At 41.5% G+C, this 22,109-nt stretch overlaps 1 protein-coding gene, 2 long non-coding RNA genes and 1 pseudogene across 4 annotated transcripts; 1 reads left to right on the top strand and 3 right to left on the bottom strand.

The window, feature by feature from the left end:
- Positions 1 to 1,034: 1,034 nt before the first annotated feature.
- On the bottom strand, positions 1,035 to 3,035 carry LOC124461259 (annotated as a pseudogene).
- A 595-nt stretch (positions 3,036 to 3,630) lies between these two features.
- On the bottom strand, positions 3,631 to 5,299 carry LOC26529484 (leucine-rich repeat protein 1-like). The gene is made up of 2 exons (XM_047012808.1): positions 3,841 to 5,299; positions 3,631 to 3,780 (listed from the first exon to the last, which is right to left on the bottom strand). Exons 1-2 carry the CDS (start codon positions 4,075 to 4,077, stop codon positions 3,631 to 3,633), a joined length of 387 nt encoding a protein of 128 aa, XP_046868764.1. The 5' UTR covers positions 4,078 to 5,299.
- Positions 5,300 to 9,229: 3,930 nt separating this feature from the next.
- On the top strand, positions 9,230 to 9,518 carry LOC124461260. The gene is made up of 2 exons (XR_006954987.1): positions 9,230 to 9,294; positions 9,364 to 9,518. It is a non-coding gene; the product is annotated as an uncharacterized LOC124461260 (long non-coding RNA).
- Positions 9,519 to 15,218: 5,700 nt separating this feature from the next.
- On the bottom strand, positions 15,219 to 16,118 carry LOC124461255. 2 transcript variants are annotated; one of them, XR_006954983.1, is made up of 3 exons: positions 15,656 to 16,118; positions 15,359 to 15,584; positions 15,219 to 15,285 (listed from the first exon to the last, which is right to left on the bottom strand). It is a non-coding gene; the product is annotated as an uncharacterized LOC124461255 (long non-coding RNA). The 2 variants fall into 2 exon arrangements; XR_006954982.1 differs by having other exon boundaries at positions 15,652 to 16,117.
- Positions 16,119 to 22,109: the final 5,991 nt, after the last annotated feature.

Here is a 22,109-nt window from a genome sequence, read left to right as displayed (position 1 = left end):
CTTTTGCGGGCTTAGCTTCCGCTTAGTTATTTTAATATATCTGTCCATTCCAGTTTGGACAGAAGTCGTTGGGTTTACTATTGTGGCTGACTCTGGGCGACTTGTCGTTGACGGCTTGAGGCAGGTCAATACTTCGGCAGACGTTGCAGTAGTTGCTGTCAACGAGCTGACGGTGCTGGTTGCTGTCAACGAGCTGACGGTGCTGGTTGGTGCAATCGGTGACCCAGTTATCGATATTGATGGAGAAGCACACTGCTCTCTCCACGGTAAGTTGCTGTTAATTGCTGAGTGGCTGGCACTTTCGGTGTTATTGCTTACGTTAGCATTCAGTGTGTCGGCGACACCACCGAAAAGTACGCGTTGTTGCGTTGGGCCGAGAGTCGACGCTCACGTTGTTGTTGTACAATTAGTTCTTGTAGCTGTTGCTGGTGGGGATCGAGAGAGCTTGGGCCCGAATTGGTGGACATGGCTTTTGTAAAAATTACGCACTTTGTTGTTGCAACTTAGTATTTATTGCTATTAGAGCAATCTAATAGCAATATGATTGTAAATAGGCGTCTCTGAGGCGACTGAGAGCCCTACACAACTTTTTGCAAACGCAGACTTTTTTTTTTTTTACACTCAATTTTTGCGGAGTGCATTAAAAAACACGTCTGCACACGGCGGCAGTTGAATTGGAATCACTTAAATTGAAAATTTTCGTAATTAATCGTTGTATCAAAACCTTTCAGGCACCCTCCCTTTCAGGTTTTCCCAATGAATCAACCTTTAAACATTATGTTTAATGGAAAGAGTTCTAATTTAGTAGAGATGAAACAATGAAGAGTATTTGAGATAGATTAATTGGCAAATAACTAATCAACTTCCAATATACATGGGTTGGATTTGTTATATATCAAAAAATCAATTAAGTGTACTAGATTTGTGTACAATTCGGACCTTTTGGCAGATTATTCCGATAGTAATCTAAGACTAGTCAATTTAGGCAAGTTTAATAACATTAAATGATCTCTCTGAAGAAACTTTAACATTAATTCTCATTTAGATCAGACTTTATTAAGAATTGTAATACTAAAATAATAAATAAAATATTCCAACTAACATCAGGGAAGATCATGCGCATGATTTAACATTCTTACAGTAGCCACATTTGACAATATCAACATATATAAACTGATCTGGACTGTAGCTATAATTCTTGATTCTTTCAAATTTGGCAGAGCGTATACGTTTATAGATATTTTGCGAGTCCATGAGAAAACAAAATTTGCCACAAACACATTTTGGTGTCTCGGCTATCAACTTGATCAGTATGGCAGGTAGTGAGTATATAGGCAGTTTAAATTGGTCGACTGAACGAGCTGCTTGCAGCCAGAGCGGCTGAGGGGAGCATTGGGTCCTTGTGTTTGCCTCAGTGGTGCCCTGGAGACGTTGAACATCCAGATGATTGGGTCCTTTAAATGCATTGCCACAAACATCTAGGGTATTAATGTGTAGGTCTTCTAGGGCAGCTGGCAGAGATTCCAATTTATTGTCCGATACATAAAGCGAGTGCAATTTCTTCAGTCGTCGCATGGCAAAGGCTAAAAATGTTAGATTATTGTGATTTAGATTCAAATGAACCAGCTTTTGGCATTTAACCACCAGATAAATCTAATTCACAAAAAGATTCACTCAATTTGATGCCATTTAGAAATGACCAATCGTTCAGTTCTCCCAGACAATTCCCTGAAAAAAGTTTTAAACATTTTAAACATTTGTACAGCCAAACAGGACAGATAAAAGGGCGCGAAAAGCTACCAACTATTATTCACCTTCGTTAGCTGATTGTTGACCACATCCAGATGGGTTAGATTACGCAACGAGCATATCTCAAAACTTAGCTTAACCAATTGACTACTATTAATTGTCAGAGACTGCAGAGATCGTGGAAAACCCTTGATGTGATAATCGCAGCGACGATTAATAGTCATTTTAGTCTGTGACTTTGCTTTTTGTGTAATGGCCGTGGCAGTGGCTATATTCAGTCTCAAATTGATGGCGTCCTTGCCCTCCATATCCAGTTTGAGAGTCTGCAGGAATCCCTTTAACTGAATGGGATCACATTTAATCAATAGATTTTCTGCCGCTGCTTGAATCCAATTGTTGCTTTGAAGTCCGCCACGAATTTCGTGTGATCAGCCTGGATATTATCCTTGACCTTGTAACGCTGCCCAGTCTTGATTTGTGGCGTGAATAATATCATTTCCAGTTCCTTTTTTGTATTCCCTGTTGCAATGTAAAATAATTATTATTATTATTATTTTTGTTTTGTTTGTTTTTTCATACCATTTGAATCCAGGGCGCTCTGTTTGTAGCCTATGGCCGAAGTGGATTTAACTGCCCGCGGCGTACGATTCGCTTGGGTCACATGATTCACCACTTGCACCTCACAGAGGATTTTCATTTTAAACTTGTGGTATAAAGTTAAAAAATAAAAAAATATAAAATCAAACCAATTAACGCGGAAAAATACAATCAGCTGTTTTAAAAATAGGAAGGTTGCCACATCAACGTCTCCGCCTATCGATAATAAATAGATTTCTTAGATTGAATGGAGGGAAAATTAAAATTTTGTTTAACATAAGAATAAAAGTTGCTTGACTAAAAGCAAGAGTAGTTAATCGCATTAACATTTCGCATTCGTTAATCGCATTAACACTTCGACTATTCAGAAAAAAGAATATCCTTGGAAATCATATCTTTTGGAATCCTGAAATATAAATTACAAACATTCTTATCACAATCAAAATGAAAGAGAAAAGTTTGCAGTTGTATACCTCCTTCAAGAATAATGACAATAAATCTTCGTTTCTATTTATTCAAGATGAAGGTTGCCCCGTAGTCCTTAAGCCCATTCAGTTGAGATTAATTGCGTGTTGATCCAAATAAAGATGAGTGATGTTCTTCAATTGCAATTGATTTCAAGTTCTTGAGTTCCATTTATCCAATAGGTAGTCATCTGGGCAAAATCCCAAGTTAATCTAAACAGGAGACTCTAAGATTAGAAGCATTTTTGATCTAAAAGATATTAAAAACAGATTAACAAGATCACAGTACTATCAGCTTTTTCTTTCATTTACTTATTCATAATATTTAATTATTAATTCCACTTTTTGTTTGGCACATTGGCATAATAGGCTAATATCAGAGCTGAGAATAGGTTCTTACATTGGTTGCATATACTACAATTGTTGCCACATATGACAACATCAGAATAGATCATATGCTCTCGACTATAGGTAAGATTTTTAATATTTACAAATTTCGGTTGACCAACACGTTCGATAATGTGCTTCTTGTCTAAAGCATCGCACAATTTGCCACAGGTACATTTTGGTGCCTCGGCAATTAGTTTAATGAGTAAGGCTGGCAGGGAATCGATTGGCAGTTCATATTAGGCCACAGCTTGAAGCCAGAGAGGTTCAGGCGAATGAGTTGAAGCTCCGTCCGCATCGGAAGCAAAGGCCAGGCCCTTGAGACCCTTGAATGAATTACGCCAAACATCCAAGATTTCAATACGTAAATCATCTATGGCAGCTGGCAGGGATTTTAATTTGTTTTCCGACACGTAAAGCGAGCGTAATCTTCTCAGAAATCCAAATCTTCAGAGAAATCCAATTCGCGCAGGGAGTCTCGTAATTTGCTGCCATTTAGAAATGACCAATCGTCTATTTCACCCAGATTATTGTCATGGAGGACGAGCTTGCTCAAGTGTAATCTCCCCAGTTCAACAGGTAACTGGAAATTTAAATTTAGTTTTGAAGATGCTAAAAGTTGTCTTTTCATTTATTTCCTTACCTTACGCAACTTATTGTTGGATACATCCAGGTGGGTTAGATTCCGTAAGGAGCATATATGATAGCTCAATTTAACCAATTGCGTATTGTCTATTGTTAGGGATTGTAGATATCGAGGAAAGACCTTGATGGGATAGTCACTGTGACGATTTATAGCCATTTTCGTCTGTAACTTTGATTTTTGTGCCATGGCAGTGACTGTATTTAGTCTCAAATTGATGACATCCTTGCCTTCCATACCCAGTTTAAGCGTCTGCAGGAATCCCTTCAGCTGAATGGGATCACATTTAGTCAACAGATTCAGTGAGGGCTTCTTGAAAGCAATCGTTGCTTTGCCATCCAAAACGTATTTCGTGTGAATAGTTTGGATATTGTCCTTGACCTTGTAACGTTGCCCTTTTTAATCTTTGGTGTGAACAATATAATTTGTATTCAACTTTTCGCAAAGCAATTCCAAACCATCAATTTGGCTTTCGTAAAAACCACAGCACTGAACACCAACTCGCAAGGGTCACACAGTTAGTACAAAAATCACTCGAACAAAAAGAATACAGCTCTGCTGTATTTGTAGACATTACTGAATTTGATAAAGTGTGGCACTTAGGATTATTGAATAAACTGGCCAAACTCCTGCCTTACTGCTTGTTCAAGATTCTTGAAAGCTATCTGCAGGATAGATCGTTCACAGTCAGGGGCACAGATGACACATATTCCAGAATTGGCAAAATCACTGCAGGAATACCCCAGGGCAGTGTTCTGGGACCCCTTCTCTTCAATGTTTATTCGTCTGACATGCCAATTCCTGATTATATCTTTGAACACGACTTCCTCATGGTATCAGGTGAAACCAAGAAGAACCCTGACATCCTACTGTCAACGTTCGCAGATGATACTATAATCGTATCTACTGATAAAAATGCCTACATGGCCATCAGGAAAACGCAAAAATACCTAAATGAATTCACCAAATGGTCAACTAAATGGTGCTTTACGATAAATAATGATAAGACTATTCGTGTCCTATACACAAAACGAAACATATCCCCTGCTCTAAGATCTTACCTAATAAAAATCGATGAAAAACCTATAAAAAACGCTAATCAATATAAATATCTAGGAGTCACCACCCTCTATCATCGCCTAAAATGGCTTGTTGACGAAAAGAGCTCCCTCAGCACAAGATGTAAAGTCACAATATTTAAGCAAATTATTGTTCCCATTCTAACGTATGCTATTCCTGTATGGGGCAGCCTTATTTCGGAAACTCTATTCAAAAAAATCTGTGGAACGCACAACAAACTGCTGAGAAAAATTACTGACTCGGATATATTCAGCACAAATGCCTATATTCGCGACAAACATAATGTTAAATCCATGGAACTCAAATATGACTTGGCTTGCTATCTCCACTCTAGAACACCCAAATGTAGAAGTAAGGAATATCCTGGAAAAACCCTTTACTCCTAAAGGCTCTCCTGGCCTAGATACTCTATTCAACTAGAGAAAATGGTAGCAGTCCGAAATACACCTCATCTCACTCAACAGCCAAACCAGCAGCAATGTGCAGCACCAACACAGAACTTTCTTACCACAAATAGCACCCAGCAACAGCTAACTACAACCACGTTTCCTCTAAGTACTGCAAACACACAACACCTGCAGCATTTAGCGTTGCAGCAGCTGCATCAACCAGCTGGCCAGCAGCACCAGACCGCAGCACAGGCCTCTCAGCTACAGGCGTCATCTCCTGCAAACACACAACAGCAGACAGCAACTCCAGTTCATCAAATTGCATCAAGTATACATCATCTACAGCAAATAGCGATGCAGCAGCAGCATCAAGTGGTTGGACAGCAGCGTCAGCCTCCAGCACAGGCCTGTCAGTTTCAGGTGTCAACTCCTATCGACACACAGCAGCAGCAATCCACAAATCTAGCTCCTCCTTGTCAGCAAATATACAATATCTACAGATATTGGCGACGCAGCAGCAGCATCAATCAGATGGCCAGCAGCACCAGCCCACAGCACAGGCCTCTTAGCAACAGGCGTCAACCACTGCTGACAGTCAGCAGCAGCAATCTCAGACTCCAGTTCCTCAAACTGCAACTTCACAGCAAATTATGGTGCAGCAGCAGCATAAACTTATTGGTCAGCAGCACCAGCCCGCAACACAGGCCTCCCAGCTACGGGCCTCATCTTCTGCTGACACTCAACGGCAGAAAACTATTCCAGTTCCTCAAAATGCAGCTAATATACAACATCTTCAGCTATTGGCGGTGCTGAATCAGCATCAACTGGCTGGCCAGCAGCATCAGCCCGCAGCACAAGTCTCTCAGCTACGGGCTTCATCTTTTGCTGACACTCAGCAGCAGCAATCTGACATTCCAGCTCCACCAATGACAGCAAATATTCAATACTCACCGCAAATGGATACGCAGCAGCATCAAATGGTCGTCCAGCAGCACCACCCAGCAGCACAGGCCTTCCAGCTACGGACTTCATCTTCCGTTGACACACAGCAGCAGCAATCTCCAACTACTCATCTAGATCGGCATGCAATGCGGGAGGCGACGGCCCATTTTGATGGCGCCCCATCTCTCATCAGATTCGATTGCCACCTAAGATACCAAAAAATTATTGAGAGAAACGAACTCAAAAAACAAAAGGAGGAAAAATCGAAACTAAACAAACCTGTTGTGCGCATGGAAGGACACGTGATCAACGGCCTGTTTCGAGATTTTAAAAGAGGCACACGAAATCGCGCGTACATAGAAGAGCGATTGAAGGGCCAGCCAATCCAAATCCAGCGACTTGTCCTGCCTCCACTCAAGCCTGGGGAAAGATTCACCCTTAATGATGACCAACTCTCAAAAAATCTTTATGCTATCTCGCTCACTCTACAAACATATGAGCACTCTAGCGCCGCCACTAGCTAACGGCCAATTCTGCCCTTATTCATACGTATATTTTGCATGTTTCTAGTCCGATTTCAATCAAATTTGGTAGCTTGATAGAAATAGATAAGATTTATTAGTCTGTCAAATTTGATCGCGATGGTCAAAAATTGCAAGAGCCAATCGGTTTTTTCTAAATTATAGAGGCGAAGGTGGGCGTGGCAACATATTAAAATATATATATTCTGCGCGCATACTAAGCCAGTATACATACTAAATTTGGTGACTTTAGCTTTGTTAGTTTTCAAGAAAATCAGTTTTGTTTAATTTGCGGGGGCGGAAATGGGCGTGGCAAAATTATTAAATAGTCAATGTCTGCGCGTCTGTTAGGCTAGCTTACATACCAAATTTAATGTCGGTAGCTGTCATAGTTTTTAAGAAAATCTGTTTTTTGTAAATTGCGGGGGCGGAAGGGGGCGTGGCAAAAAGATGGAACAATTATTTTTTGCGCGCTAACTAAACGAGTATACAAACCAAATTTGATGTTTCTATCTGTTATACTTTTTAAGAAAATCTGTTTTTTGTACATTCCGGGGGCGGAAGGGGGCGTGGCAAAAATTTGAAACAAACTCGATAAGCGTACATACTACACGAGACTGCATACCAAATTTGGTGGCTCTAGCTCTTATAGTCTCCGAGATCTAGGTGCTCATACGGACGGACGGACGGACGGACAGACGGACATGGCTAGATCGACTCGGTTGTTGATCCTGATCAAGAATATATATAATTTGTGGGGTCGGAGATGCTTCCTTCTGCCTGTTACATACATTTTGGCGACTTTAATATACCATTTCACCCTATGGGTGTATGGTATAAAAAACCCCCCGGAAAGCCTGCCCCCCCTTGGGCCAAACGAACAAATTCAATACACGGAAAATGAACTACTCGCTCTAAACATGGCTAGTCTGGAATCTGAGTTGCTTAAATTAATTGATAACAGCACGAATAGCACTGATGCTCTAAAAAAAAAGGAAAACTGATACTGCACCCATGATGGTCCTAACTAACAATCACTCTAACACCAATACTAATACTTCTGCAAACATTCACTTACCTAATCATAACGAAATATGATTTCAGGCGGCCCCTGCAAAGCCAGAATCCTGCCCACTATTCAGCTGCCGTCCTGGCCTGGCCAGAGGGCCAGTCCTCGACAGCTGTGCCTCCAGTAGACGCGCCTCCTGCACTCTCTGCCTCGTTCTCAGCGTCTGCACCATCTCGTCCATCGTCCTGTCCAGATTTCCGCTCGCCTGATGCACCAATACCTGAAAATAAAACAAATCTAAAAATAAAACCAACTAAAAAGTACAAATACTCATCTGAAAATACACAACAGCAAACAGCAGCTCCTTGTCCAGCGTCGTATGCATCGTCTCATCTGCGTCGTATCTCGTATCTGAATCTGAAAATATATTAAAATTATTATCTAAATCAGCAATAAAACACAAAAACTCACCTGAAAATCTACGTCAGACAGCAGCAGCATCATCTGCGAATCCTCGTCCAGCATCTGGCCAATCATCTGGTCCATCTCGTCCTTCACTAGCGCCTGCACCTGAAAAAAAACACAAATCGTCAGAAAAATCTCTCAATAATCACGTAAACATACCTGCAAATTCTCTTCAGTCACCTGCAGCAACACCAGCTGGTCCTTCTGGCCCTCTACCTAAGGCTGCATCTGAAAAAAAACAAAAAATCAACAAAGAATCAAGCTAATTTAACTAAATACATATCTAAAATCCAGCCGCAGCCGCTAGCAGTTCCAACTGGAGCTCCTCCTGCATCTTCTGCTGCACCACCTGACCCGTAGTCTGGTCCTAAACGCCATAAAGCTGCTCCAGTACCTGGAAAAATATAAAAATGTTAAAAAATGCTACTAAATCAACAAATTACTCACCTGCCATGCAAATGCCGTCAGTAGCATCGCGTGCAAATCTTCGTGCTAAATCTGGCCAAACTCCTGGTCCATCTCGTCCTTCACTAGCGCCTGCACCTGGAAAAAAACACAAATCGTCAGAAAAATCTCTCAATAATCACGTAAACTTACCTGCAAATTCTCTTCAGTCACCTGCAGCAACACCAGCTGGTCCTTCTGGCCCTCTACCCAAGGCTGCGCCTGAAAATAACAAAAAATCAACAAAGAAACAAGTTAAAATAACTAAATACATATCTAAAATCGAGCCCCAGTCGCTTGCGGATCCAACTGGAGCTGCTCCTGCTTCTTGTGCTGCATCACTTGGCCCGTCACCTGGTCCTAAACGTCATAAAGCTGCACCTGTACCTGAAAAAAATATAAAAATGTTAAAAATACTACTAAACCAACCAATTATTCACCTGCCATACAAATGCCGCCAGCCGCAACACATTCTTCTATTCCAGACGCACCTGAAAACGGAGAAAAAACAAAGTTAAATTTAACTACAAATATTGGAAAAACTAAAAGCCAACAATACTCACCTAAAAACTCAACGCGGCCACCTGCATCCCATGGAGTCTAGGTAAGTACCTCGACCTGAAAATAAAAATAAGCAAAAACATCAACCTAAAAAATACTTACCTGCAAGCAGCTGTTCCCGTCCTAACAGCTTTACTCTGTCGTCGGTGGAGGTCTCCAGTGATGATTCAGCAGCCATGTTCCTGTAAAATAATAATAATTAATTTATAATTTCCAATATTGGTTAATCTTATTGTCAATTTTTATACTTATGTCACATTTTTCTAATTGTTTGTTTACATTTTGGAAATACATATATCGCCTTCTCTTTTCAGCCACATGCGCCGCCACCTGTTGCTGTATCGATTTCTTATCGAATAAGTATTGAGCAGCAACAGTGAGCGCACACGCAATAATGAGCACTCACTCCAGTGTTGCCCTAAAAATACCACAAAAAATGCCAGTTTCCCTACATTTCTCGCTCTAGCGCCCTATGCACTTCTCTACTTACCTCTATTAGTGTCCTCTGCACTCGCCTAATTCCCCCTATTAAGACCCCTTGCACCGGAAAATTAAATTTAAAATTCTTATTGCTAAAAACTAATACTTACTTATGCTAAATACTTAAAACTACTTACGCCATAATTATCTCTAAAAAACACTAAATTCTAAATGTCATTGTCTATTTTATTATTATACATTCATTGTTAGTATTTAAGCTAGTTTATAAGTTATTTTATATTGTCCCTCCCCTGCTGCTGTAACGGCCCTATTTTTTAATTTCTTTGTTTGTCTCTAGAAGATGAAAGGATAGAAAATAAAGCGGCCTTAATCGAAAGACTTAGGCCAGGCGGATCAAACGCCTTATCTTAAAAAAAAAACGCCTGATGACACAAATTAATAGAAGATAATTATGCCTAAAAATATCCTAAAATTTTCAATCACGTCCATAAAATATTTCTATTGGACATTTGTATCTCACTGTTAATTAACATTTGGACATCTCTCTGCCTCCAGTTACAGTGCAGTCTGGATTCAAGTTATGTTAATGAACTTAGCCGCAAATATAAATCTGTGAGAAATTTCCAAATTACATGATATTATATATATTCTAGACCACTTTGGACTAGTCTTAATTCATTTTTCACTTTATTATGCCTTCAGCACTTATTGTAAATTGCTGTATTTAATGACCCTTGTTATAGATTCTAAGGTCTTAGAATGAGAACAATAAAGGAGCCAATGGCAGTCGGCCATTGGTGCTAGTTTGAGATTCGCCTCAACACAAAAAAAAAAACAAAGAAAAAAGCTCCGCTATAAATTGTTAAAAAAATATAGTAAAAGTGGGAATTAATTGCCAAATAAATCTTAAAAATAGTGTTTCGAGGCTCTTCACTAGTGTGCCACGGAAAATTGCCAATTTCCTAGCTAATTATTTAAATAAATGACAATTTAATATTTTTGTTTTGTTATAACCTAAAATGATTTATGTAAGAGGCTGGCAATCGAAAAAATTTTTTCACTTGGGTATGTATTAGTGTATATACATACCCCTAAGTTCTCTCTCAGCCCTTTTATACATAACACATATACACACACACACTATGGAAGGCGGTGACACACAGTTTTTCTTCTCACCAAGTACGGTCGCGTAGTTCAAGTCGTTCCGAAATCTCGTCAAATAAAGGAGCTTCCTGAGACCTGAGAATATACACAATTGTTAACCAGAGTCGGTTAGGGGTGGTGCTACGTACCCAAACACCTGCGGGCTCAATCGGGAGCCACTACTCCACCTGGCTTACCTTCATATTTCGTAGTTCGATAGCATCAGCTGTTCAGCAGTGTTGGTCAACGTATTCGGACACAGCTGATACGGGTAGCAGACCTGTAAGCTTACAGCCCGTAACAGCGTACATAAGCGGTGCATGCTTTCAGGCTGCACCATTTGGCGATCGTTGGAATTTTTAAATTTTCTAAATTTCGAGTCTACTGAATCTATAGATTGATAACGGCCAGCATTGGCCCCTGCCGCTGTGGCAATGCCGGTCAGTCAAATGGAGTACGAAGAGGATGGGCAAAGGGCTTCTGCCCGGCGGGTTTTACTACCGCCAGATCAGCCGAGCCAATGGTCAACTCCAACGCTTGGTCGCTCGGCCCCAACGAAGATGCCGACCCACGGCAGCCGAATCAGATGAACGCAATATGCGAACCAGTTGATCCCGAAAACGAAGACCTAGGTATTCTACTCCGGTCAATGGTGAAAAAGTCAGGTGAGCTAGCTAAAGCACTGCGAAACGCCATGTAAATAATGACATGAAGGACCAAGCCCAGCAAGTCTGCGTTAAACAAGTCTGCACTCTCAGCATTCGCAATCCTCAAAAAAATGGAGAATACCACGTATGTGCAGACACAGTGGACACCACAAGAAAGCAGCAGGACAAAATTGGCAGACCGAAAAGCTTCTCACAAAGGTACACGGGCAAATAAGACCCAGAACAATGCACAGCAAGGTCACAAAGCCTCAGCTCCCCAAGTTCAACCAGAATGGAAAACTGTGGAGTCTAAAACAAAAAGAAAGGCTCAGTTAAAGCATAGACCAGATGCTATTATTCTGCATAGCACTGAAGGGGTCTCATATAGCGATATGCTCAAAATGGTAACTAGAAGCCAAGATGAAAAAATTAAAGCCGTTGGAGGAAATGTTACCAAGGTGAGGCGCACAGCGAATGGCGACTTACTCCTCGAGCTAAGTAAGGGAAGAGCAGATAACCTTCATAAGCTAAAAGAAGATATTGGCAATGTTCTGGGCGCCAAGTTCGAAACTCGCGCTCTCACAGATAATATAAGGCTGGAAATACTGGACCTAGACAACGAGACAACCGTAGAAGAGATAGTAGCAGCCTTTTCTACCAAGTTGAAAATTGACCTAGAGCCAGGCGCTGTCAAAAGTCTCTGCCCATCATACCGTGATACCCAGAAAGCGCTCATATATGTTCCGGCAACAACCGCAGAGACAATCCTCAAGGCCAATAAGATTACGGTGGCATAGTCAGTGTGCCGAATCAGAATTAATAATGCCCCAGTTAGATTCTACAAGTGCCTAAAAACTGGCCATGTCGCTGCCAAATGTAATAGCGACGTTGACAGAAGTGGCTGGTGCTTAAAATGCGGAACCAGCGGTCATAAAATTCGGGACTGCTGTAACGAGGCCAAATGTTTTCTATGTGCAGCAGAAGGACTGACTTCACTCTCACATGTAGCTGGCAGCCACAATAATGATGATTAAGTTTATCCAGCTTAATCTAAATCATTGCTGGGCAGCCCATGAGCTGCTATCACAGACAGTGGGTGAGTCTAGAACAGACATAGCCATTATAAGCGAACCTTTTAAGGCCAGAACTGGAAATAACTGGTCCTGCAGTATTTCTGGGAAGGCAGCGATCTGGGCTTGTGGAACGCCATCACTATTGCAGCGTTCCGTGCTAAACAAGGAGCACTATGTCAGGGCAAACATAAGCGGCCACTGGGTCTACAGCTGCTACTTGCCACTAAGTCTGAATATCCAAAGCTTCAGTGATGCCTTAGACGATCTCGAGCAGACGCACGTACCCGCAGCCCAGTTATTATAGCTGGGGACTTCAACGCCTGGGCTGTTGAATGGGGTAGCAGTCTAACCAATGCCAAAGAGAGAGCACTTTTAGAGGCATTTGCAACACTTGATATAGCTTTGCTTAACGTAGGATCCCAAAATACCTTCAATAGAGCGGGACTCGGCTCAGTAATAGACCTGACTTTCGTCAGTGAAAGTCTTTATAGGTCAACTAGCTGGGCAATTGCTAATGTATATACTGCAAGCGACCATGAAGCCATACATTTTTCGGTCGGGGAAGCACAACTTGCACCTGCAAGACTTCCTAGCATCGATAAAGGCTACAAGTCCGAAACATTGAACGTGCAGGTATTTTCAGCATTAATTGAGAGGGCCCAATTCTCGCGGAACTGGGCTGGCGAGGTGGCCGACAGCTCTATAGCAACCTGGACGCAGCCTGCAGTGCAAGCATGACGCAAATAAAGAATTATAGAAGACATCATCAACATGTATTCGAAGTGGATGCGGGATTGCGTCAATCGGCACCGGAATCGACCGAGAATAAGCGATATTTGCAACAATATCAAGAGGAACTGCGACAGCAGTACCTCCAGGAGGAGGAGAAGCGACAACAGCAAATTGAGCAACATCGCCAGCAGCAAAATGAGCAAATGCTACGACAACGCCGTCAATATCAAGACCGAGAGCTGGATCTACTGGAACAGATGCAACAGCGACCAAACAATCCACTGCAGCAACAGATTCCCGAATGGGCCAGACAGGATGATCAGAATTCGTATAATCCATATAATACACGTCAATTGTACAGTTGCCTTTATATAAAAAAGTATAATTCAGTGCATCATTAATACAGTGGAAATTAAAAAAACAAGTAATAGAGGAAAATTAATCAAAAGCATTACTTTTGCCAGATCGCCCATAGGAAGAAAGGAAGTCAAATGGCTTATGTGTTCCCCTTTGACTTCGACACTCAGTAATCCATGAAGTAATTCCAACGCCGTGGATAGACAACAAAATGAAATCCGGACTACTTTATTGATGTGTCTGTTGTGGAGGATCTTGTAATTTTGGTATTGTAAAGATTAAGGAAAAATAATTTTATTATATTTAGACGGGAAAATAAAATTTTAAAATCTTATGCTGACGTAAAGAAAACAAAGAAGGAATATAAATGTTTTCTGACTGAAACGACTTCATCTTAATGATTCCGAAAAGCGCTCAGTTCATAAGATGCAGGAATATTTTAAAGCGTTTTAAATTTTTAAATGCTTTAAAGGAGAAGGAATAAATTAAAGCGTTTTAAATTTTTAAATTCTTTAAAGGAGAAGGATTAAATTAAGCGTTTTAAATTTTTAAATGCTTTAAAGGAGAAAGACCAGGGAGAAAGAAGTAAAAAGTTGAACTTGTTCGTTTGACTGCTGCGAAGCAAGTGAAGTCGATTGTGAGCTGAGGTCGAACGAAAACTTTTAGTGCCAGTGCCGCCTACTTGACCACAATTAATATTATCCAGTTTTGGAAAATCGTAGAAAGTAGTGTTGGAAAACGTGAAACACACTCGGGTCAAATTTTTAGTGTTGCATTTGTTAGAGCTTGGAAACTATCGATAGTGGCGTGATTCGATATTTTCAATGTTTTAGGAGCAAAATTTAATTACAATAAGTATCATTTTCAAAAAAAATGAATACAATTTTGCTTAACCTAATATTAATAACCAAAATTATATAGTTTTAGCCTTTCAAGTTATATAAATATTTACCAATTAATTATCAAAAAAAAATTTACCTGTTTTGATTTTGTTTGAATTAAAATTAAATTAACATATATTAGTTTTCAGACTTTTAAATTTATGGAGATCAACTCTTAAAACCAAAATTAAAAGAAAGCAAAGAAAAACATTTAACATAAATTTAACTCCATCCAAGCGTTTCTTTTCAATTGTTGTGTAACTATTACATATGTATGTTATACTATCGATAGTGGCCAAAAACAATCGATGGTGGTAAATATTCGATACCTCGATAGTGCCATCGATAGTTCCCCAGCTTAAGTATTCGTAAAATATCGATAAAAAAAAAAGTCAATCGAACCACGTGAATTTAACAATAAGCTGAATCAGCATCAACTGGCTGGCCAGCAGCATCAGCCCGCAGCACAAGTCTCTCAGCTACGGGCTTCATCTTTTGCTGACACTCAGCAGCAGCAATCTGACATTCCAGCTCCACCAATGACAGCAAATATTCAATACTCACCGCAAATGGATACGCAGCAGCATCAAATGGTCGTCCAGCAGCACCACCCAGCAGCACAGGCCTCCCAGCTACGGACTTCATCTTCCGTTGACACACAGCAGCAGCAATCTCCAACTACTCATCTAGATCGCATGCAATGCGGGAGGCGACGGCCCATTTTGATGGCGCCCCATCTCTCATCAGATTCGATTGCCACCTAAGATACCAAAAAATTATTGAGAGAAACGAACTCAAAAAACAAAAGGAGGAAAAATCGAAACTAAACAAACCTGTTGTGCGCATGGAAGGACACGTGATCAACGGCCTGTTTCGAGATTTTAAAAGAGGCACACGAAATCGCGCGTACATAGAAGAGCGATTGAAGGGCCAGCCAATCCAAATCCAGCGACTTGTCCTGCCTCCACTCAAGGTTCACCCTTAATGATGACCAACTCTCAAAAAATCTTGAGCGAGTTGAAAACGAGCTCCTGAATGAGATTGAAAGTAGCATAGAAGCTGAAACGAAAAATAATGAGAGATTACCACCCATGAAGGTGCAAAAAACTGCTAATTCTTTACTTACTGACTTTCAGCCAGCTGACCTTGACAAAATCTCCATACAGCGGTTAAAGGGACTTGGCCCTCCCGCTTTCAGCCAGCCTGTACCAGGCCTGGCCAGCAGGCAGTCTATATGGACCTATCATCCAAGCAATGCCTGCTCGAGCACTACATTGCGGTCGAAGGGATTTGGCCCTCCCGCTCCTAGTTATTTTCCTCCAAACGAGCCTGTAGATGGAACAGATGCTTCTCCAGTGCCGCGCACCAATTGCTAGCCTACTGTGCTGCCACTCCACAGGCAAACAAGCTCTCCTGACGGCCCAAAACCTCCAATACTGGGGCTGAAGGGCACGCATACATTGTTCTGGGGTCTCACATAGTCCAATCCGAGAAGAGAGACAGAAATAAGCCGAAATGTTTGCCTATGACAAAAAAAACAACACATGTTACTCACTTCTTGCCTATAAGAGGGAATTTTCCTGACAATAAGAGCGCTGCTTCAAAGATTTTGCCAACTGCAATGACGCCATGAATCGATATGATTCGAACTGATAACCTGCAAGAAACAATTATACTAATCACTATTAATGAACAATATTTGTAAATACTATATTCTTTATAATTATTGCAGCTTGCAACTTGTTCTTGATCCTTTATTTGAGCATTTATTTACTTGCCTGTAAAAAATTTCCCATGTCAATTTCCCACAATTTTTTTTTTGTCCTACCAGTAACACCCAACAAACATTATGTCTTATATATTAATCATTCACACTATTAATAAGCCATTGTAAATTATTTCTAAGCTCGTTTTTATTGTAATTGTATATGCTTCCTGATAGGGGGCGAAATACAATAAATGATGGTTGACTCCTTCGGGAGCCAACCACTTGGCTTTGCAACTGCGGCCATACAAGTAAAAAAAAGAGAGAATTGGAAATTCTCTCCCTTTATCACCTGGTCCGGCTGAGTAACGGCCTGACTCAAATCACGGCCAAAACAATGGACACCTATGGCAAAATAAAAGCTACCCTGGAGGCAAACAAATTTGCCTTTTTTACTCACCAGCCCAGATGGGAACGAGGTGCTAGATTTGCCATCTTGAATCTACACCCCTCCACTGAATGCGAAGCTATCCGTCGTGACCTGAAAAAGCTAGGATTTGAGACAAAATACATCAAAAGACTAACAAACTACAGAACTAAGAGGCCAATGAATGTCTTTTTAATTGAAATTAACAAACATAATGACAAACATGATGAAATACTTAAAATTAAGGTCCTAGGCAGCCAGGAGGAACGCGTCGAGAGGCAAAGGGGCCGAAGGGAGATTCCCCAATGCAAAAACTGCCTCCTCTTTGGCCATACAGCCAGGTACTGCTGCCTTCCCCCGCTCTGCTCCGTCTGTGCTGGCCAGCACAAATCCGACAAATGCGCCTCTCCTGATGGCCAATCTCCAAAGAGTGGCAACTGGGGAGATGGCCATAGAGCCACCTATAGGGGCTGTGCATTTTATAAGGCTGAACTGTCAAAATTTGTCGTTGACCAGCGCCCAGAGCGGCAAGAAAGGCAAATGAATCATGAAAAGGAAAGAAAATTTGGGCATGAGACAATGAATATGCAATCTAACGCTAACACTCCAGTGTTGCCCTAAAAATACCACAAAAAAATGCCAGTTTCCCTACATTTCTCGCTCTAGCGCCCTATGCACTTCTCTACTTACCTCTATTAGTGTCCTCTGCACTCGCCTAATTCCCCCTATTAAGACCCCTTGCACCGGAAAATTAAATTTAAAATTCTTATTGCTAAAAACTAATACTTACTTATGCTAAATACTTAAAACTACTTACGCCATAATTATCTCTAAAAAACACTAAATTCTAAATGTTATTGTCTATTTTATTATTATACATTCATTGTTAGTATTTAAGCTAGTTTATAAGTTATTTTATATTGTCCCTCCCCTGCTGCTGCCTAACGGCCTAACGCCCTATTTTTTAATTTCTATTGTTTGTCTCTAGAAGATGAAAGGATAGAAAATAAAGCGGCCTTAATCGAAAGACTGAGGCCAGGCGGATCAAACGACTTATCTTAAAAAAAAAACGCCTGATGACACAAATTAATAGAAGATAATTATGCCTAAAAATATCCTAAAATTTTTAATCACGCCCATAAAATATTTCTATTGGACATTTGTATCTCACTGTTAATTAACATTTGGACATCTCTCTGCCTCCAGTTACAGTGCAGTCTGGATTCAAGTTATGTTAATGAACTTAGCCGCAAATATAAATCTGTGAGAAATTTCCAAATTACATGATATTATATATATTCTAGACCACTTTGGACTAGTCTTAATTCATTTTTCACTTTATTATGCCTTCAGCACTTATTGTAAATTGCTGTATTTAATGACCCTTGTTATAGATTCTAAGGTCTTAGAATGAGAACAATAAAGGAGCCAATGGCCAGTCGGCCATTGGTGCTAGTTTGAGCATTCGCCTCAACACAAAGAAAAAAACAAAGAAAAAAGCTCCGCTATAAATTGTTAAAAAAATATAGTAAAAGTGGGAATTAATTGCCTAAATAAATCTTTAAAATAGTGTTTCAAGGCTCTTCACTAGTGTGCCACGGAAAATTGCCAATTTCCTAGCTAATTATTTAAATAAATGACAATGTAATATTTTTGTGTTGTTATAACCTAAAATGATTTATGTAAGAGGCTGGCAATCGAAAAAATTTTTTACTTGGGTATGTATTAGTGTATATCAGAGCCGGCACTCATATCCCCGGGGACGAACACGTTCGGCACCTCGTATGCGTGTAACGAACGGCTGCGAAGTCTCACACAGAGGATGAGGGTTGATTTAGTTTCCTCAGCATTTCGACGCAAGCAGATCTATGTCGCTTTGTTGAGAAACACACATGAAAAATTGATCGCTGCTTTGTTTTCTATATCTTTTTTTGCATAAGATTATTTGCTGCACTCGTTTTCTTCATTCGAGGCAGAATTTGATGAAGTTTATTTTGCGCAGTGTAAAGCAACACACGCATACAAGCAAGTGCAACATACAACTAACTTTTTTAGCGCTCTCTTTGTGCCGGCCTGGTGTATATACATACCCTAAGTTCTCTCTCAGCCCTTTTATACATAACACATATACCGGGGCCCGGCACAAAGAGAGCGCTAAAAAAGTTTAGTTGTATGTGTGCACTTGCTTGTATGCGTATGTTGCTTTACACTGCGCAAAATTAAACTTCATCAAATTCTGCCTCGAATCAAGAAAACGAGTGCAGCAAATAATCTTATGCAAGAAAAAGATAGAGAAAACAAAGCAGCGATCAATTTTTTCATGTGTGTTTTCTCAACAAAGCGACATAGATCTGCTTCCGTCGAAATGCTGAGGGAAACTAAATCAACCCTCATCCTCTGTGTGAGGACTTCGGCAGCCGTTCGGTTACACGCATACGAGGTGCCGAACGTGTTCGTCCCCCGGGGATATGAGTGCCGGGCTCTGACATATACACACACACACAATGCAAGGCGGTGACACACAGTTTTTCTTCTCACCAAGTACGGTCGCGTAGTTCAAGTCGTTCCGAAATCTCGTCAAATAAAGGAGCTTCCTGAGACCTGAGAATATACACAATTGTTAACCAGAGTCGGTTAGGGGTGGTGCTACGTACCCAAACACCTGCGGGCTCAATCGGGAGCCACTACTCCACCTGGCTTACCTTCATATTTCGTAGTTCGATAGCATCAGCTGTTCAGCAGTGTTGGTCAACGTATTCGGACACAGCTGATACGGGTAGCAGACCTGTAAGCTTACAGCCCGTAACAGCGTACATAAGCGGTGCATGCTTTCAGGCTGCACCATTTGGCGATCGTTGGAATTTTTAAAATTTTCTAAATTTCGAATCTACTGAATCTATAGATTGATAACGGCCAGCATTGGCCCCTGCCGCTGTGGCAATGCCGGTCAGTCAAATGGAGTACGAAGAGGATGGGCAAAGGGCTTCTGCCCGGTGGGTTTTACTACCGCCAGATCAGCCGAGCCAATGGTCAACTCCAACCGCTTGGTCGCTCGGCCCCAACGAAGATGCCGACCCACAGCAGCCGAATCAGATGAACGCAATATGCGAACCAGTTGATCCCGAAAACGAAGACCTAGGTATTCTACTCCGGTCAATGGTGAAAAAGTCAGGTGAGCTAGCTAAAGCACTGCGAAACGCCAGATACATATGTAAATAATGACATGAAGGACCAAGCCCAGCAAGTCTTTGCGTTAAACAAGTCTGCACTCTCAGCATTCGCAATCCTCAAAAAAATGGAGAATACCACGAATGTGCAGACACAGTGGACACCACAAGAAAGCAGCAGGACAAAATTGGCAGACCGAAAAGCTTCTCACAAAGGTACACGGGCAAATAAGACCCAGAACAATGCACAGCAAGGTCACAAAGCCTCAGCTCCCCAAGTTCAACCAGAATGGAAAACTGTGGAGTCTAAAACAAAAAGAAAGGCTCAGTTAAAGCATAGACCAGATGCTATTATTCTGCATAGCACTGAAGGGGTCTCATATAGCGATATGCTCAAAATGGTAACTAGAAGCCAAGATGAAAAAATTAAAGCCGTTGGAGGAAATGTTACCAAGGTGAGGCGCACAGCGAATGGCGACTTACTCCTCGAGCTAAGTAAGGGAAGAGCAGATAACCTTCATAAGCTAAAAGAAGATATTGGCAATGTGCTGGGCGCCAAGTTCGAAACTCGCGCTCTCACAGATAATATAAGGCTGGAAATACTGGACCTACACAACGAGACAACCGTAGAAGAGATAGTAGCAGCCTTTTCTACCAAGTTGAAAATTGACCTAGAGCCAGGCGCTGTCAAAAGTCTCTGCCCATCATACCGTGATACCCAGAAAGCGCTCATATATGTTCCGGCAACAACCGCAGAGACAATCCTCAAGGCCAATAAGATTACGGTGGCATAGTCAGTGTGCCGAATCAGAATTAATAATGCCCCAGTTAGATTCTACAAGTGCCTAAAAACTGGCCATGTCGCTGCCAAATGTAATAGCGACGTTGACAGAAGTGGCTGGTGCTTAAAATGCGGAACCAGCGGTCATAAAATTCGGGACTGCTGTAACGAGGCCAAATGTTTTCTATGTGCAGCAGAAGGACTGACTTCACTCTCACATGTAGCTGGCAGCCACAATAATGATGATTAAGTTTATCCAGCTTAATCTAAATCATTGCTGGGCAGCCCATGAGCTGCTATCACAGACAGTGGGTGAGTCTAGAACAGACATAGCCATTATAAGCGAACCTTTTAAGGCCAGAACTGGAAATAACTGGTCCTGCAGTATTTCTGGGAAGGCAGCGATCTGGGCTTGTGGAACGCCATCACTATTGCAGCGTTCCATGCTAAACAAGGAGCACTATGTCAGGGCAAACATAAGCGGCCACTGGGTCTACAGCTGCTACTTGCCACCAAGTCTGAATATCCAAAGCTTCAGTGATGCCTTAGACGATCTCGAGCAGACGCACGTACCCGCAGCCCAGTTATTATAGCTGGGGACTTCAACGCCTGGGCTGTTGAATGGGGTAGCAGTCTAACCAATGCCAAAGGGAGAGCACTTTTAGAGGCATTTGCAACACTTGATATAGCTTTGCTTAACGTAGGATCCCAAAATACCTTCAATAGAGCGGGACTCGGCTCAGTAATAGACCTGACTTTCGTCAGTGAAAGTCTTTATAGGTCAACTAGCTGGGCAATTGCTAATGTATATACTACAAGTCCGAAACATTGAACGTGCAGGTATTTTCAGCATTAATTGAGAGGGCCCAATTCTCGCGGAACTCGGCTGGCGTGATGGCCGAACAGCTCTATAGCAACCTGGACGCAGCCTGCAGTGCAAGCATGACGCAAATAAAGAATTATAGAAGACATCAACCTGTATTCGAAGTGGATGCGGGATTGCGTCAATCGGCACCGGAATCGACCGAGAATGAGCGATATTTGCAACAATATCAAGAGGAACTGCGACAGCAGTACCTCCACGAGGAGGAGAAGCGACAACAGCAAATTGAGTAACATCGCCAGCAGCAAAATGAGCAAATGCAACGACAACGCCGTCAATATCAAGACCGAGAGCTGGATCTACTGGAACAGATGCAACAGCGACCAAACAATCCACTGCAGCAACAGATTCCCGAATGGGCCAGACAGGATGATCAGAATTCGTATAATCCATATAATACTCGTCAATTGTACAGTAGCCTCATCCCAGTGGAGGATGAAATTCGTGAAAATCGACAGCGTCTGCAGTGGCAGCAACAGCTTTTCGATGACTATGAGCAGCAACCACCGACTGATTGTATTGTTGCCAATTCACATATGAATCAGCGTCCCCAGCAGGAGAATCACCGGGAGCGCCGTCAAGAGGAGCGTCGTGAGCGGGAGCGCCAACATCGCGAACGTC

Source organism: Drosophila willistoni, unplaced genomic scaffold, assembly GCF_018902025.1.
Source record: "Drosophila willistoni isolate 14030-0811.24 unplaced genomic scaffold, UCI_dwil_1.1 Seg29.1, whole genome shotgun sequence".
NCBI classification, from domain to species: domain Eukaryota; kingdom Metazoa; phylum Arthropoda; class Insecta; order Diptera; family Drosophilidae; genus Drosophila; species Drosophila willistoni.
Note: the sequence above shows the minus strand (reverse complement) of the source record. Positions and strands in the feature narration are given on the sequence as shown.